Here is a 17,808-nt window from a genome sequence, read left to right on the forward strand (position 1 = left end):
AAAAAACTTATATGAAACAATTTTACAGTTTAATTTTATAAGAAATATGTCTTACTATTCGCTTTAAATATGTCAATCATTTAATTTAATATTTTTTTGTGACGTGGGAACCGCAGCCGCTACCTTACGGTGCGCTCGAGGTAACTCCGGACTAACGCAATAGCCTGCAAACTATGCAAGTTAGGTAAACCACATTAGACTTGCCTAGTTTGCTGTGTGACAGCTAGTTCAAGAAGATGTTGACAGGTAGAATCGAACTCCTGACCTATAGCCAAGAATTTACATACTTCACCAACTTGAACACCCTTAGGACCATTTAATTTAAAATTTACACTTAATTATCAAAGTTTTAAGCTATGGACGTAATTAAGCAAAAGTAAATATTGTGTTTTTAAATCGAAAAACAAGTCTGGGTCTGGTCTGGGAGCACATTAGAACGGTGGTTGTGAAATGGAAAGAAAATTGCCTAAAAAGACCATCATATCATAACTTCGATCGCCTTTTTGCACTCACCGTAAAACATTTCTGGTTTACTGAGTTCTTGGAAATATACGCCAACTATAACTTCGAAAACCTCTGAAATCAAGACTCTGAGATGATGATTACGGACGGAGTTGAAGATGAAGACAAATGGCTAACTGCTGGGATCGCCGGCATTCAGCAGAATGCTTTCTACATGCATCGCGCTCTTGTACGTATAACAGGGAAACATTTGTCTTCGACATGTATCGGCGTTCGTTTTTGTAGATTTTTTGCGGTTTTGATAAACCCTAATTCTATAATTTCATTTGGGTTTTTTTGAATTGTAGGATTCCAACAATCTGAAGGATGCTCTCAAGTATTCAGCTCAGATGCTGTCCGAGCTTCGCACTTCTAGGCTTTCCCCTCACAAGTACTATGAGCTTTGTATGTGAACGAAGCATAGACTTTCTAAATTCGTTTGGCTTTGCTTTGATTTTTTTTTTTTTTGTGTGTGATCTTAAAGATTTTGTTATTCAAAATTGTATCATGATTAGATATGAGGGCATTTGATGAGTTGAGGAAATTAGAGATCTTCTTCAAGGAGGAGACAAGTCGTGGCTGCTCAATGGTTGAGCTGTATGAGCTCGTCCAGCACGCCGGCAACATTTTGCCTAGACTGTAAGGGTTGTTTCCAGTGTTGTACATCTGCTGGGATCTTCGGTGGTGATGTTATTATTCTGTTCAGAATTTGCTTCTGGATGCGATGCAATTGCTTATTATTAGTTATTAATTAGAAGCTAAAACATGTTCATTGAGGAAGAGGAACAGATTGCATTTATTTTGCAAGTGATGTTCATTACTTTTGTTTCCATTTGTTGGTCTGTGTTTGTTCCTTACCTCTGAAGTTCCAAACAAGAGGCAATATCAATTGGTTTACTGTTGAAGATTTTCTCCTATTTTGTGCATGCGCTATGCATTCTATGTTTATAAATGTCAACCAGTTAATTGGTATATGTTTTTGCGACACATTTGCAAAATTGCTCACCCCATATACGAGTTTCCTGCCTTCTCAGGGCTTGTGAAGTTTGGTGTATGTTTCCTATATTTGAAAGTAGGTAGGATGTTTCTTCTACTTGAACTATTGATCACCTTGTCATAGTGAATCAGCATTTATGTCTCTCCAAGATCTGCCCTATAATGAAAAATATGTTGAGGTGATGCAATTCTTCTTGTACTTATCACCATTTCTGTTTCCTAGGTACTTGCTCTGTACTGTCGGTTCTGTTTACATAAAATCCAAAGAAGCTCCTGCTAAGGATATTCTCAAAGATCTCGTAGAAATGTGTCGCGGCATCCAGAACCCTGTTCGTGGGCTCTTTCTTAGGAGTTATCTCTCTCAAGTCAGTAAAGACAAATTACCTGATATTGGTTCTGAATATGAAGGGTAATAATGTGATGTTATCACTGCGCTTTTGCTTCTTCATGAGCATATGTTCAAGTATTAAAAAGTGTAAGAATCAATAAAGAAATGCATGACCTACACCGTGAACATCTAGATTCTATCCATGGATTTTTCGTCAACTGCTGTTGATTGCATTCTACCCCCACCCTGAGGTTTTCTCTGTTAGAATTTTTCATGTGTGGACATCTGGTCCGCTTTTTGTAGTTATTCTTCTTTTTTAATATAATATCTATTATCGTTTACTGTATAAAAAAAAGAGAAGTTAGAATGTTGGATGAATGTCAGACTAAGTTACTGAGCAAGATGCAAAAGTACTTACGATTGTGTTTGTAATTAAGATTTGCTTTCATCTAGGTTGATATCTTACTTGTTGATATGTGTAATTTTGCTGCAATTTTAGGTGCTAACATTTTCGCCAGTCAGGAAAGCTCAGTACTTTTTTTGTAACTTATTGTCAGTTGGCTTATATGTACAAAGTATTATTTATATCCCGTATACTTCTGAAACATGTGTTAGAACCGTGGTTTATTGGTATACATGCATGTATATAGATGCTATCTATCTCCCAGGTTTTATATTCACACCCATGCATAAGTATATGTGTTTGTATTATTTTCCAATATACATGCCACATGATGTGATCATTCTTATGGATTCCAAAAATGGCTACTGTCTTCGACAGAGATTCCGATACAGTTATTGATGCTGTCGAATTTGTTCTCCAAAATTTCACGGAAATGAACAAACTTTGGGTCCGAATGCAATATCAGGTAAAACAAGAAGTAGCAAACTGTAGTCTGAATCATGTAGCATGCTTTACGTACGTTCATGAGCAATTTTTGTGATGCATTTTCTATAATTTTCTAATTTGTCTTGCCATTGTCCCTTTCGATTTTCAGGGGCCAACTCGGGAAAGGGAGAAGCGGGAAAAAGAAAGGAGTGAGCTTCGTGATCTTGTAAAAACCAGCTGTCATTTGTTACGTTTCTTGAATCATTGTTTGGGTTTTACTTGTAGAATCTTGAATCTGTTTCTCTCATTTTGATTAGGTTGGTAAAAACCTTCATGTTCTCGGGCAGATTGAGGGTGTTGACCTTGAAATGTATAAAGAAACCGTGCTTCCCAGAGTTTTAGAACAAGTAACCTCTGACTTGGATTGAACATTTGTTTCCATTTCTTTGAAATTGATATAATGGATACACCTCTGTTGTGCGTTTAGGTTGTCAACTGTAAAGATGAGCTTGCCCAATACTACTTGATGGATTGCATAATTCAAGTCTTTCCCGACGAATACCATTTGCAGACCCTTGAAACATTATTGAATGCTTGCCCTCAGCTTCAGGTTGACGCATTCTTCTGCACTATCGAATGAACTTTATAATTCTTCAAGTTATGAATCCATGAACTAAGTCTTCTATTTCTGTTTTTTTGTGTAACAAGTCATGCTGAGTTTACGCTCCTTCTTGATTGCTTTTTCTCAGTCCTCTGTTGATGTAAAAACAGTTCTTGCTCGGCTAATGGAAAGACTTTCAAATTATGCTGCTTCCGGTGCTGAAGTAAGTCATTGAGGGCATTGCCATTTAATTCAGTGTAGCGTATGGTTCTCAGAAATTCTTGCTGCAGGTCTTGCCGGAACTTTTTCAAGTAGAAGCTTTTGCCAAGTTGAACAATGCTATAGACAAGGTATCTTGCTTGGCCTCCTTTCGAAATTCGATTTTAAGACCGATTAGAATATTTTTTTGAATATTATAAAAATTCTTAATTTGGTTGTGTTTGTGAGGATACAAGTATTGATCATGACTTAAAAAATTTAACTCACGAGATTTTTTTTGATAAGAAACAATATTATAGTATGGGATACATCTTACAGTTATTATTATGGGATACAGTGAGCTTTACCTCTGTCAGAAAACACATTGGCGAGAATAGCCCTTAATTATTACAGTGATTGATGTAGCTAATCATTTTCATTTGGCTCGATCCATTCTTGTCTTGCTTGCATGTAGTATTTTTATTAATTTAAACATTTAGCAGAAACTTTTCTTCTTGTGCTTGAACTTCTGCCTGGTTCAGCTTGATGCAACAATATAATGTTAAAAAATAGTATGTTGAGTACTTCTAATCTTGATACATCTCTTAGTTCATTATTGTTTTTTTCGTGGTAAGTTTTCTTTATTTCATGTTGCATTTGAACAAGCATTCCACTATTAATTGACTCACTAGGACAAAATTTTTGGCTGATTGTTTCCCTACACAAAAGTTTTTAAGTTGGTTCTCGAATGCAGGTGATAGCAGCGCAAGATAATATGCCTATTGTTGGAGTAGTAACTTTGTATGCCTCTCTATTGACATTTACTCTACAAGTACATCCTGATCGGCTTGATTATGTTGACCAAATTCTTGTAAGTTAATTTTAATCTTGCATTAGCGATCTCTTCTACAATTATTGTTACTGAGTTGTTTCTTTTTCTTTCTTGCCACTTACCTTTCCCTTTTTGTTTTTCCTATTGATGCGCCCCTTGTGATTGGCCTGATCATTTTGTTATCTAATTTAATTTTATTGAGTGATAATAGATAGCATTTGCATAAGCATTGTTTTTTTGTAGTTACATGCAGTGGATTTACAAGGAGTCATGTGCATCATGACATCTCTTATTTTTTATCATGCAATTTACCTATTCTCAGACACTTGCAAGGAAAAAAAATACAGCAGGAAACTGATTCTATCATATACATAGAAAAGAAAAAACATAAAAGAGAGAAACAAAGCAAACAGCTCAATGTGAATGGTGAATTAGGACCTGATATTCTGCTGATGTCCTTCTCCGTGAAAAACAATAATGCTTTTAATTTCTGCCCTACAGAATCCTTCATGAGTTTTCAGATGTTCAAATGTGAGACTTAGACTTACGCAGGAATTAGACATTTTGATTTGTTTGTATTTTAAGATTATGGACTGGATCCTTGCCATCTTCCTGCAGGGAGCATGTGTAAAGAAACTTTCAGGAAAAGAAAGGCTTGATGACAACAAAGCGACAAAACAAATCATTTCTCTTCTAAGTGCTCCACTTGAGAAATATAAAGATATTGATACTGTGTTGAAGCTGTCAAATTATCCTCTTGTCATAGAATTTCTAAATGGTCAAACAAATAAAGAGATGGCCAATGTAATCGTTCAAAACATAATGAAAAACAGGACCTGCATTTCAACTGCTGAGAAGGTTTGTATTTCCCTGATTAACTTTAAGTTAGCTGATGTGTGACTCACTTTTGACTTGGAGATATTGATCTTATAGGTAGATGCATTGTTTGAATTGATAAAGGGGCTCATTAGAGACTTGAATGATCTTCATGATGAGGTGATATGGAGTTCTCTATCATATCATGTGGCTTTTAATTGGATTTATTTTAGGTTTATTTATTTATTTCTACTCATTTTACCCTTGCCCTCACCATTGGTATCTCGAACCTTGGGACTAAGACCTAGGAAACCAATTACCCCACCACTGGTTGCATTATCTATTTTAGGTTGTTGAAACACAGTTTACACTTGGATGTTACCATCCTCTTATGTTCTGAAATTTTTTGTTTACCTTGATGTTCAGCTCGATGAGGAGGATTTCAAAGAGGAGCAGAGTTTTGTTGCGCGACTTATCCAAATGATGTACAGTGATGATCCAGAAGAGATGTTGAAGGTGATTTTAAATTTTATGCTTCAAATTGATGTTTGCTCCGATTTTATCTTTCCAATGGCAGCAAAACTTTGACTCTTTCCATCTACAAACCTTGTGAACCACCCAAGTTAAGGCAAGCCAAAACCCGAACAGTCCAGGTGACTCCCTGGTGGTTATAATGAGTGGAAAAAATTACCTCCACTACACTTGTACACCCGCAAAGTTCTCTACTGTAATCATTTTTGATAAATTAAAATAATTTATATGATGAGCAGATGAGGAAATAAGAATAAATATACATTTTTATTCGACGTGTGGACTATCTAAGCATTTTAATAATATAAACTTGTATGCCAAAGCACATAATAAATTATCATGTGTGGACTATCTAAGAATTTTAATGAATACTTATATACCAAAGCATGTAATAAATTACATGCATTATAAACTTTTTATGGTCATTTTTTTATTATTCATTTTTATTGTCTATTGTTTCACACAAGTCACATTTCATATGCTCCATACTTGTTATTTGGGGATGACCTGGCTACAATGTTGAACAGGTCATGTCCTTTGGATATATGACATTTCTCACCTGATGATTTGGTGTTCCTTCTCTTTGTTGTGTGACAAGAACTAGGGATGTAAATGAGCCGAGTCGAACAGTATCAGACTCGAGCTCAGCTCGTTTAATATATATAAAGGCTCGAGCTCGGTTTGAGCTTTTGTCATGAGTCTTGAGCTCGGCTCGTTTAATACATATAAAGGCTCAAGGTCGGTTAGTTAATAACTCATTTATCATATTTGGTTCGAGTTCGGCTTGTTAAGAGTGCTTGTTAAGCAATCTGGAAAACTCATTAAGTGGGCTCGTTAAACGAGCTCGTTTTCGAGCTCGTCTTGGAGCTCGTCGAGCATACAACTGAGTTCGAGTTTTGAGTTTTATTCTAGTTCGTTAAAGATAGAATTGAATTCGAGCATACAGTAGAATGTATCTCTATAAATTATTTCTAATCTCGGACAAAAAAGAGTAAATTCTTTCATAAATAACCTATACGACAAACCTAACTAACAAGTAAAAAAATATAAACTCAGCACATCACAAAATGCTACTTCCAAGTACCAAATAAAAATAATGCTGTAATAAAATCCGTTACTAAATATATCATAACATAACTACGGGCGAGCTCGCGAGTCACCTAAACGAGCTGAGATCGAGCTCGCGAGCCGAATATCCTTAAGCTCAAGCTCAAGCTCGGCTCGATAAAATTGTCGAGCTTGAAATCAAGCTCGGGCTTGGGTTGATAAGCTTAACGCACGAACTCGAACGAGATTTTTATTGAGCTGAACTCCAAATAGCTTATGTACAGTTCGGTTCGTGTACATTCCTAACAAGAACACTTCATTTGTAGATTACTTGATATGATGTAATTCGATAAGCTATGCGGTATTTTCAATTCTGTTGGATGCTCTACAGTTTTTTTACCACAACTTGAATGATGTCCCTCTTCTTCAAATGCAAAGTTGTTTCTTTTAACAACTTTTGTCGTTTCTGAAATGTTATTACCTTCATGAATTATCCTATCTAAAGGGGCCTACTCTACTGTATTTGCTTGCTTGCATTTGAGTTGCAGTTCAAGTATTTTATAGTTGGGAAAATGGTTTTATGTGTTTATGTAGTTAGGAAAATTGTTTATCTACTGGGTCTGCTTCATTTTGGTGATATTCACATGTTTATTGTTGTTTCCCAGATCATCTGTGCTGTGAAGAAGCATATTTTGACAGGAGGAGCAAAGAGACTGCCATTTACTATCCCTCCACTGATATTTAGTACCTTAAAGGTATAATTAAAGTTTCATGTTATGTAATCACTTCATACTTTACGCATGATCCTTCTAGCACAAATATTATTAGCAATTTGGAGGCTGTTGTGGATTATATGGTCTAGGATTGGTGTGTGCAAAGGTATAGCACACAGATTATGACTGCAGCTGTTTGACTTTCTTTACTCTCTATGTTATAACCAATTGGAGTGAGTGGGTTGGGGTGTGAAAACTCATAATGTTGATTCTTTTCTTTACATATTAAATACACTGTATTTTTGAAATTGTGTGTAGAAATTGGTGCATTCAACCTTGTGGAAGGTTACAATCTGGTGTAGAACAATAACCTCACAAAACTAAACTGCTGAACTAAATTTATATACTCCTGCATAAACAGTCATATTAAATTTTATGAAAAGGAGTGTAATTTAACCTATCGAAAGGCTCTACAAGATGAAGACTCTAAACCTAGGAATAATGATTATTATCAGATAAAAGATTAGCTATATCATGGATCCCCAAACTTTTTGCTGCTCCTGGTGCTTCATTTAGGTAATATATTGACAACATTAATTTATTGGAGTTGTTTATGATTGGAGATGTAGCACAGGAATGAGAAGTTGTAAACCATACTTGGTATATTTTACTTTCATAGGTGTTAGAATATTGGTGTGCATCTACAATGGTTTTTTGTGCAAACCTGAGGCTGCTTCTTTAGGGTAAGTGATGGTGTCCTATTTGTTTTAGTTATCTGATGTCTGCCTGAGTTACACTTGTTCACCTGCAGTTGATAAGGCGATTGGAAAGTCAAGATGATAGTGTATCCAAGGAAGATGACTCAGCTATGCCAAAAAAATTATTTCAGATAGTGACACAGGTATGTTAGTTGAATAAGGCTGTAGATTTAACCGCTGTTGGTTTGTTTAGCTATCAACAAATCTCTGTGCACTGTTTTTACTTTTATAGGCTCGAACATACTTTGTTTCGTGGTTATCGAGTTTTGTAGTTGACGATAACTAGACCTTCTGAGATAATTTACTTCAAAATCTTATAACCCCATGTATTTATTTTTTGTTCTTCTGCTACACTAGTTTGAAGAGATCTTCTTTGCATGCAAAGTGAAAATGTCCCTTCAGTTCTGCAGTTTCTATCCACTCAAAGCATTTCCTTATTCTTGGCAATGACAAACTCTTATTATAATTCTGTTATAGACGATTGAAGCTTTGTGCAGTGTTCCAGTTCCTGAACTGGCTCTAGGGCTGTATCTGCAGTGCGCTGAGGTAGTTCTTCACCTGGAGTCCTCAGTCCTGGATGGAGTTTGTTTAATTTATCTGACCTGTGTATATTATTTTTTTCCTGATTCTCAGGCTGCAAATGACTGTGATTTAGAACCTGTTGCGTATGAATTTTTCACCCAAGCTTATATTTTATATGAAGAAGAAATCACGGTGAACTTTCTATGTTCCTGTCTTATTCCTTTTGTTAGCTAGTAATTTGTTTGTTAGCAAATTGCCAGGTTAAGCATCCACGCTATGCTTATTTTGTTCCATTTGCCGGAATTATTTCCTCCACAGGATTCGAAAGCTCAAGTAACCACCATACACCTAATTATAGGGACACTTCAAAGAATGCACGTCTTTGGCGTTGAGAACAGGGATGCATTAACACACAAGGCGACAGGGGTAAATTATTCTGAGCCTATGCTGTCATATTATTAAGCAGATAAACACGGGATAAGGTTTTGTGTTTTTTTTTTTTTACTCTACGGTGTATATACATATATAGACACACACAACATACAGAGAGAGAGAGAGAGGAGAGAAGAAGAAACACTGCATTATTTGATACCATACGAATGAACTTATTTTTTTTCCCTTTTTGCTATTTCGCTCTAGTATTCTGCCAAGCTGTTGAAGAAGCCTGATCAATGCAGAGCTGTTTATGCATGTTCCCACCTTTTTTGGCTTGATGAAAATGACAGTATCCGGGATGGAGAGAGGTGGGTTAGCACAATCTTGGCATCTTTAGCAAGGAGACAATTTTCTAAATTTTTATTAGTTATTTTCTTAAAATTAATATGTTGCCAGTGCAGAAAAAGAATCTTTTTGTTTCATCACTAATGTTCCATGGCTTGAGACCTGGCCCTACTATTTTCAGTTGGGTCTCCTTTCTTATCATGGCTTCTCAATTTCGTGCAGGGTCTTGCTTTGCTTGAAACGTGCTCAGAGAATTGCCAATGCTGCACAGCAAATGTCCAATGCAACTCGAGGGAGCAGCGGATCAGTTTTACTCTACATAGAAATATTAAACAAGTAACGACTATTACTCATGCTATCCTTCTTTATATGCCGTTGGCCTTTATATTTATCAGAAATATTGATAGTTTTGTGTTTCCTTTTTCAGGTATCTCTACTTCTACGAGAAGGGTGTCCCGCAGATTACTGCTGATTTAATTCAGGGCTTGATCGAATTGATCACAAGTACAACAGGTGGCGAAAACACACCACCTGATCCAGCAGCAGATGCTTTTCTTGCCAGTACGGTAAGGTATATTCAATTTCAGAAGAACAAAGGCGGTGCAGTGGCAGAGAAATACGAGCATATCAAGGTCTAATCATCACATCTGACTTTTACCGATTGAGAATTGGAAGACTCTTGCCTGTTGATTTCGGTTTGTACCATTTCACTCCAAGAGTATGCTGTTTGATTCGGTTTTGGGGCGCCCCTATATGTTCTGATGTAGCTCGATATTGGAAGTGATTCTGCTATCAAATTTGTGGATAGGTGTATAACTCTATTCAGAATAATAAAAAAAATCACATGATGTATCTGTATTTGTATGACGGAAAGCATTGTTTCTTAGATGAAAAGTATTGAAGGACGGATACTGCGGAACGGCTTAAACTCACTGTTGATATTTGAGGGCTTCTTGTATTTATTTGCTTGATGTTTTAGATATTTTCTCTGCATCATCCCCTTCTGGAACTATGAAAAGGATATTATCTCCTTTTGCAAGATTTTATTTATTTAATTAAATCGAGATTGTAAAATATATTAGTGGGATGACACTGGTTATGGATTGTTAACCTCATGCTACTTATACAATACATCGGTTTCGCCCAATTTGAAGACTATAGAGGTTCATTTGGTGGATTATTTTTTTCTCAGTTTACTTACAGGGGTGTTCAAATTTCGGATAAAACCGAAAAAATCGTAAATCCAAACCGAAAAAATCAAACACCGAACCGAAATTTGAAATTTGGATATAAATGTTAAAATCAAATTTATTTGGTTTGATTTCAGATTATGTATCTTAAAATTGAACCGATCAAAAGAACATAAATTTTATTAAATTAATAATTTTATTTATATATTTATTTATATTATATATTTTATGAGATGATATCTAGTAAATAAAAAATTATTTTTAATAATTTTTAGTTGATTGTTGTTTATTTAAGTTGTTTAAACATTGAATTTAAAGGTTCTACAAAAAAATCATTTAAAAAATAACATATTATATTTTAAAATATATTTAAAATATTAATTAAATATTTATATCAAAACCAAAATAACCGAACCGATTTAATAGAAAATCGAACCGAAGGAAAACGGTTCGGATATCGGATTATATAATTTTAAAACCGAAAAATCGGAAAAAAATGAAATAAAAAACCGCAAACCAAACCGAACCGACTGATAAACATCCCTATTTGCGTGTACCTTTATTTGAAAATCTTTTACACGAATTGAATGATTCAATTATTGGAGCATCCTTTGTTCTTATAAATAATGCTCACTATCCGATAATTTGAAAGTGAACGATTGAGTATTATATTATTATTTTTAATTTTTTCTGAATAATTGTTTGAATATAACTTTATACATATTATTTCATGTCTCATTTGACTATTTTGTACAAACTTACTATTTTGAAAATTTATTTCAGCATGCCATAAAATCGAGGTCTAGAAGATCCCAGGGTCCTCTACTTACAAGCGACATATATCTCATCAATAGTTTCTTCTGAAACTGTTGATGATATTAGAGTTAAGCGGTTATACAATTCAATTTGGATGTTATATATTGAAAATTGTGAGAACCCGAATTTCAGTCAAAGAATAAATTCAGTTGAGGTTTGAATTTCAGTTGAAGATTGAAATTCAGTTGAAGTCCGAATTTCAGATGAGGACCAGATTCAGTTGCTGAAGTTCAGTTGAGCACAAATTCAGTTGAGCTAAGTTCAGCAGACATAACTCAGTCAAGCTACATTTGCAGCTTCAGATTTGTAACTGACACATTAACTCGAATTCATGACAAATAATGACATGAAATGAGGAGTCTAACAGTCAGATTTCTCCTTATAAATAACACTAAGATTTCTGATTAAGGGTTACACAATATTCTAAGCAAATACACACAAAAGTTCGAGTGAAATAATTCAGTTGAGCGTCAAGTCGAGCAAGAATAAGACAATGCACAACTGAAATCTATTTTAGCAATCTACTGTAAGTGAGCTTTCAGTTTTAAATCTTATAGTATGTTTTAAATCTGTTCCAGCATGTAGTTCTGTTTTAGAAAGCATTAAATTCCGAATTCTATAATTTTGATGCACTGATGCTTGTAAACTAGTGGTATGAATATATATTTTGAACATCCTGCTCTCTTTCTGCTCTGTTATGATCCATCACCATTTAGAGGATAAACATATAAGAAGCTGATATGATTTAGCCACAAAAATCACGAGTAAATTGGTGCATAAATTGATTATGTAATTCTGTTGAATATGTATGATTTCAGTTCTGCTTTGATTTTGTATGAATATGTATGATTTTTGATAAAATGATTTGAAAGCTGAAATATTTTCCCCATTTACTGATTGGCAACTGACAACCATATTACTCACTCACCCACCCAAAACAATCTCAGATAAGAACGAAGAAGAGCTAGAGGAAGATGAGCAAAATCAGTTCTGGGGCTGGTGAAGATTGAAGTGATGACTGATATTGTAACGCCCGAAAATTTGTTATGTAAACCCGCATGCATAACTAGGGGATTTAATGATTTAAAAATAAGTTGAAAAAGGGTTAAATGATTTTATGTGTGTATTATGTGATTTATTTGCATGTTTTAAATGTTATTATAGCATTTATTATCGAATTTATGAATTTATTCGAGAAAGATATTTTGCGATCACATAGACGGAACCGTGGACGAACAATTAGTGGATTTAAGTATTTTTAACTTAGTTTAATTTATTAGTTAAGCCTAACCCATTAAACATGCAAATATATATCAAATATTAATCCCCATTTTTCTCCATCATCATGTGAACACCTTCTCAGCTGCCTCCATCAGATTTCATAGCCTCCATAGACACACTCACACATACTTTCACGTAAAGTTTGAGAAATCTCGAAGGTTCGATGCCCCGTTCATCCCGGAAGGCGATCTATGCGACGGTAACGTAGTTTTGAGCGTATTTAATGCAAAAGCACGTTAGAATTCCTTATTGGCCACCATTTAAGTCATATTATTCTGATTTTCACATGAAAAGTCTGTTTATGCATTTTGCATGTGGTTTAATCAAAGAACAACCAAGAACACATAAGCAGTCCACGTTTTTTTTATGGCTTATGCATCAAATTTCTCATGTTTTTCTGCCATGACTTGTTCCAGCATGCTACACCACGTCATGGGGTCTGAGTTAAGGTCGAGTTGTATGGTGGCTTGAGTAGGTAAGGGCATGAAGCAAATCTGGTTCAGTAATGGTACCACAGGTCGTGCAGGTCTAGGGTTTCATGAAAGAGGGGCTCGTTCTCTAATCCTACAAACATAGGCCAAGGTTTGAGGTCAGGTTGATCAGGTTAGGACCGCCCAGATTTTGGATAAGTCTGGGTGGCGGGGCTCCGGCCAAGTGTGGCTGGAGCAGGCGGCACGAACATGATTTGGCAGACTGCTCAAAGCTACGCACGAGAAGAGGTTGAGCAGTTCTGGGGCAGAGGCTCGTACATGTTATAGGGCTTGAGTTAGGGGCTGGTTCTAGGTTGGTTAGAACCCCAAGACCTTGGGGAAGGTTGTGCAGGCGAGGCTCCGGTCGGTGGTGGCCGGAGCCAGGCGACCGAAGTCTCCAAAGGGAGGCTGGTCGCGGCAGAAAATCTGCGCAAGCTAGGTTCTGAATTTTTAGTTTTAGGCGGGCCGGGCTCGGGTCTTTGGGTCTGGGTCGGGTCTAAAAATATAGTGGGTCAAGTTAGTTGGGTCCGGGTCCGAGTTATATTAGTTGGGCTTGGGGATTTTTTTAAAGCTAATTAACCAAGAGCTTAAGTTAGGAATTTATGGGCTTAAGTTAGTTAAATTAATTGATTTGGGTTGGTTAATTTTATAACATGGGATTAATTAATTAATTAATTAATTAAGTGAGTCCGTTAGTTTTTATTGGCCCAGTGGTCCATGAGAATTATTGGGCCAAGACTTGTGGAGCTAAGAAAATTAATGGGCCAAACTAGATGTTAATGGGCTTGAATAATTTATTGGGCTAAATTTAAGTTAATGAGCCAGACTAAAAAGATATTGGGCTAATATGTTGGGCTAAGTATTAATGGGCTAAATGGAATTTATGGGCTAGTTAAGTAATGAGCCTAGATTGAGTTTGGGTCAGTCTATGAATGTATGAGCTTAAGTCTCAGGGGTCAGCAGTTTGAACAAGTCCATGAAAAATAAATAGTCCGTAAATATATATTTAATTCATGCATGTATCTTTTTAATGTATGAGTATGTTTTTATGAAAATAATTAAATATATATTTACAGGCAAAGTTTTATGAAATGATGAAATTATGATGATTTTATTTTAAGTTCATGCATCATGAAAGAAATATTTTATGAATGACTATGAGCATGTAAAAATAAGTTTTTAAGAAAGTTGAAGTGAAGGTAGAAAGTGATGTGGTTGGAGGCCGGGATACCGGGCCTGGTGACCTTCTTGTTAAAGTTAAGATGAGCTCATGGATCCAGCATCGAGTGTTGGTGAAGTAACATAAGAGGTGTAGATCCCATCGCCACATATGTTGGTTCTAGATTGATCAATCGAATATGTAACGGTCACACGACATTGATACAACCTATATGAAAGTTTAAGTTTATGACATGCCATATGATGTTATGTATAATGTTCAAGTTCAAGAAATGGTTATGTACTCGATGAAGTTTACTAAACAGTATGGGCCCGTTTGATAGACTTGATAACTCCAGGATTGATTTGCAAGCCCATGTTTGTCTCAATTTTTGAGCTTAGATAAACATATGGATTGATAAAAATATACTGTAGTAGTTGGACAATGGATCTAACACTTCTGTCATGAATTAATTTTGTCCATATGGATTACGCACCATCATTTACCATACTACCCCTTTAATATAATAATAAATAATAAAATCACAGCTTATTCATGAAGGGGTGGATGAGAGAATTGAGGGAAGTAAGGGTATTTTGTTCATGACATAAAATATATATTAATCAATCCCACTAATATATCACACATAAAACATAATATTAACTATCAAATACAAATATAATCTTCATTTATCAACCACTTATCAATCAATTTATTAATCATTTAGTTATCTCATCCTCTTACAAAACGGAGCCTATGATGATAATGATTATGCGAAGATATGATAATGATGATGTTTAAGATGCTGCATTATGAAATGTTTTTAAGATCATGCATGTATAAGTATATTCACGATATTTTATATGATGTGTGCATGCATGTGGTTTCACGTTGATATGTAAGGATAGAACGTATTGAGCCTCTAGGCTCACTAGACTTAAATGGTGTAGGTGAGCAAGAGTCTAATGAGGATGTTGTCCCAACTGGCGGTGAAGGCGTATGAGCGTCTGAGCAGCTAGTACCCATGACCATAGCTTATTTTAAGATATGGATGTTTTGAGTTTAAAACAGTATTTTCGCACATGTTTTAATATTTTCACAGTTTATTGGATGTGAAATTTGAGAGTAATGCATGGATTTTAGATTTAAAAAAAAAATTCAGTAGTAGTTTGAGTCGTTTCAATTGGTATCAGAGCCATGGTCCTTGGAGGGTGACTAGCCTGCTACGTGAACCTCAGAAGCTGCACTGCCAGTTTGTAAGTTTTAAATATTTTAAGTATGTTTTTATATATGTGACACATGATATATGTTTTTCAATGAGTTTATGTTATAAAAACTTATGTTATGAGAATTTAAAGTTATGAAAATTTTAAGATGAAAATACGAAGTTATGCATTGCGGTTACGTGAGGGATTTATGGGATTACAGTATGTCTTCGAAACACGTCACACACGAGGATGTCCAGAATGTTATTTGAGATAAAGATCAAGTTATCGGATCACTTAGAGCTTAATTGGATGTTGAGAAACGTGCGAAAGAGGAACTGATCGATAACATGAAGACGTTGCAGGCGAATAAAAGCGAGATAGAGGAACATATGAATCACCTCAAAGCTGACATAGAAAGATTTTCTTACTATCTTGACAAAGAGGAAGAGGAGCATGGGAAGACAAAAGAAAGCTAGAGTCGTTCCTAACTACCATTACTGAGTATGAGGAACGGGATAGTCTGATAGAGACTAAAATGAAGGAACTTCGAACCGTGGTCCAACAGGCTTCACACAATGAAGCACAGTGGCGCCACGAGTCGGATACATGCATACAAGAATTAGAAGGTCAAGTGCAAGCCCACAATACTCAAAACTTGCATGCACAGAACCAAGTGCAAGAGTTTCAAAACACGGTGCAAGGTCGTGATGAGTTGATTGCGATACTCTTTGCGCAACTTCAACAAGAAATCATGGAATTTAAAGAGGACCCCGAGGAAATCCCAGCGGAAGATGAAGCCTCGGGCGATGGAGAGATTATAGATTAGGTTTTCGTTTAGTATAGTCTATTTATTTTCAGCATTGCTTTGATACTCTTTATTAGGTCCGGTGGCTGAAATTTCAGATCTATTCGGTGCTTACTGCAATTTCGAGGACGAAATTTCGTTTAAAGGAGGGAGAATTGTAACGTCCAAAAATTCGTTACGTAAACCCGCATGCATAATTAGAAGATTTAATATTTAAAAATAAGTTAAAGGGGGTTAAATGATTTTATGTGTTATTATGTGTATTATGTGATTTATTTGCATGTTTTAAATGTTATTATAGCATTTAACCTGCTATTATGGAATTTATGACTTTATTCGAGAAAGATATTTTACAATCGCGTAGACGAGACCGTGGACGAACGATATAGAGATTTTTCATCTAGAATTTTTACTAAGGATTTCAAGAGACAAAATTTATTATTTTAAGATTTTATTTTTAGAAAATAAGAGTTTTAATATATATATATATATATATATGTATGTATAGAAGTTCATTTTTATCTAAAATAAGCCATTTTATGGACTTTTAAAGTATTTTCAAAAGTCCATAATTATATATTACAAAAATTATAAGTTTTTAATCTGATAATTAGTGAGTTTAAGTGATTTTAAATTAGTTTAATTTATTAGTTAAGCCCAACCCATTAAACATGCAAATATATATCAAATATTAATTCCCATTCTTTTCTATCATCACGTGAACACCTTCTCAGCTGCCTCCATCAGATTTCACGGCCTCCATACACACACTCACACATACTTTCACATAAAGTTTGAGAAATCTCGAAGGTTGTCCAGGAGAATTATTGGGCCAAGACTTGTGGAGCTAAGAAAATTAATAGGCCAGACTAGGTGTTAATGAGCTTGAATAATTTATTGGGCTAAATTTAAGTTAATGAGCCAGACTAAAAAGATATTGGGCTAATATGATGGGTTAAGTATTCATGGGCTAAATGGAATTTATGGGCTAGTTAAGTAATGGGCCTAGATTGAGTTTGGGCCAGTATATGAATGTATGAGCTTAAGTCTTAGGGGTCAGCAGCTTGAACAAGTCCATGAAAAATAAATAGTCCATAAATATATATTTAATTCATGCATGCATCTTTTTAATGAATGAGTATGTTTTTATGAAAATAATTAAATATATATTTACGGGCAAAATTTTATGAAATGATGAAATTATGATGATTTCATTTTAAGTTCATGCATCATGAAAGAAATATTTTATGAATGACTATGGAAATGTAAAAATAAGTTTTTAAGGAAGTTGAAGTGAAGGTAAAAAGTGATGTGGTTGGAGGCCGGGATATCGGGCCCGGTGACCTTCCTGTTAAAGTTAACATGAGCTCATGGATCTAACATCGAGTATTGGTGAAGTGACATAAGAGTTGGAGATCCCATCGCCACGTACGTTGGTTCTAAATTGATCAATTGAATATGTCACAGTCACAAGATATTGATACAAC

At 35.2% G+C, this 17,808-nt stretch overlaps 1 protein-coding gene across 2 annotated transcripts; it reads left to right on the forward strand.

Annotated features, from left to right (window-relative positions):
- Positions 1-412: 412 nt before the first annotated feature.
- Positions 413-10,354, forward strand: LOC140887223 (vacuolar protein sorting-associated protein 35A). 2 transcript variants are annotated; one of them, XM_073294333.1, is made up of 22 exons: positions 413-691; positions 810-906; positions 1,017-1,140; positions 1,721-1,906; positions 2,607-2,694; positions 2,824-2,880; positions 2,972-3,061; positions 3,142-3,264; positions 3,404-3,478; positions 3,546-3,605; positions 4,208-4,324; positions 4,904-5,143; positions 5,219-5,281; positions 5,528-5,617; positions 7,345-7,434; positions 8,204-8,293; positions 8,628-8,696; positions 8,784-8,864; positions 8,991-9,098; positions 9,312-9,415; positions 9,615-9,728; positions 9,820-10,354. In XM_073294333.1, the coding sequence occupies exons 1-22, from the start codon at positions 596-598 to the stop codon at positions 10,028-10,030; spliced, it is 2,373 nt and encodes a 790-aa protein (XP_073150434.1). In that variant the 5' UTR covers positions 413-595; the 3' UTR covers positions 10,031-10,354. The 2 variants fall into 2 exon arrangements, with proteins under 2 accessions (XP_073150434.1, XP_073150435.1); XM_073294334.1 differs by lacking the exons at positions 413-691; positions 810-906; positions 1,017-1,140 and adding an exon at positions 1,170-1,577.
- Positions 10,355-17,808: the final 7,454 nt, after the last annotated feature.

The sequence above is a fragment of the Henckelia pumila genome, chromosome 3, assembly GCF_033568475.1.
Source record: "Henckelia pumila isolate YLH828 chromosome 3, ASM3356847v2, whole genome shotgun sequence".
Classification (NCBI taxonomy): domain Eukaryota; kingdom Viridiplantae; phylum Streptophyta; class Magnoliopsida; order Lamiales; family Gesneriaceae; genus Henckelia; species Henckelia pumila.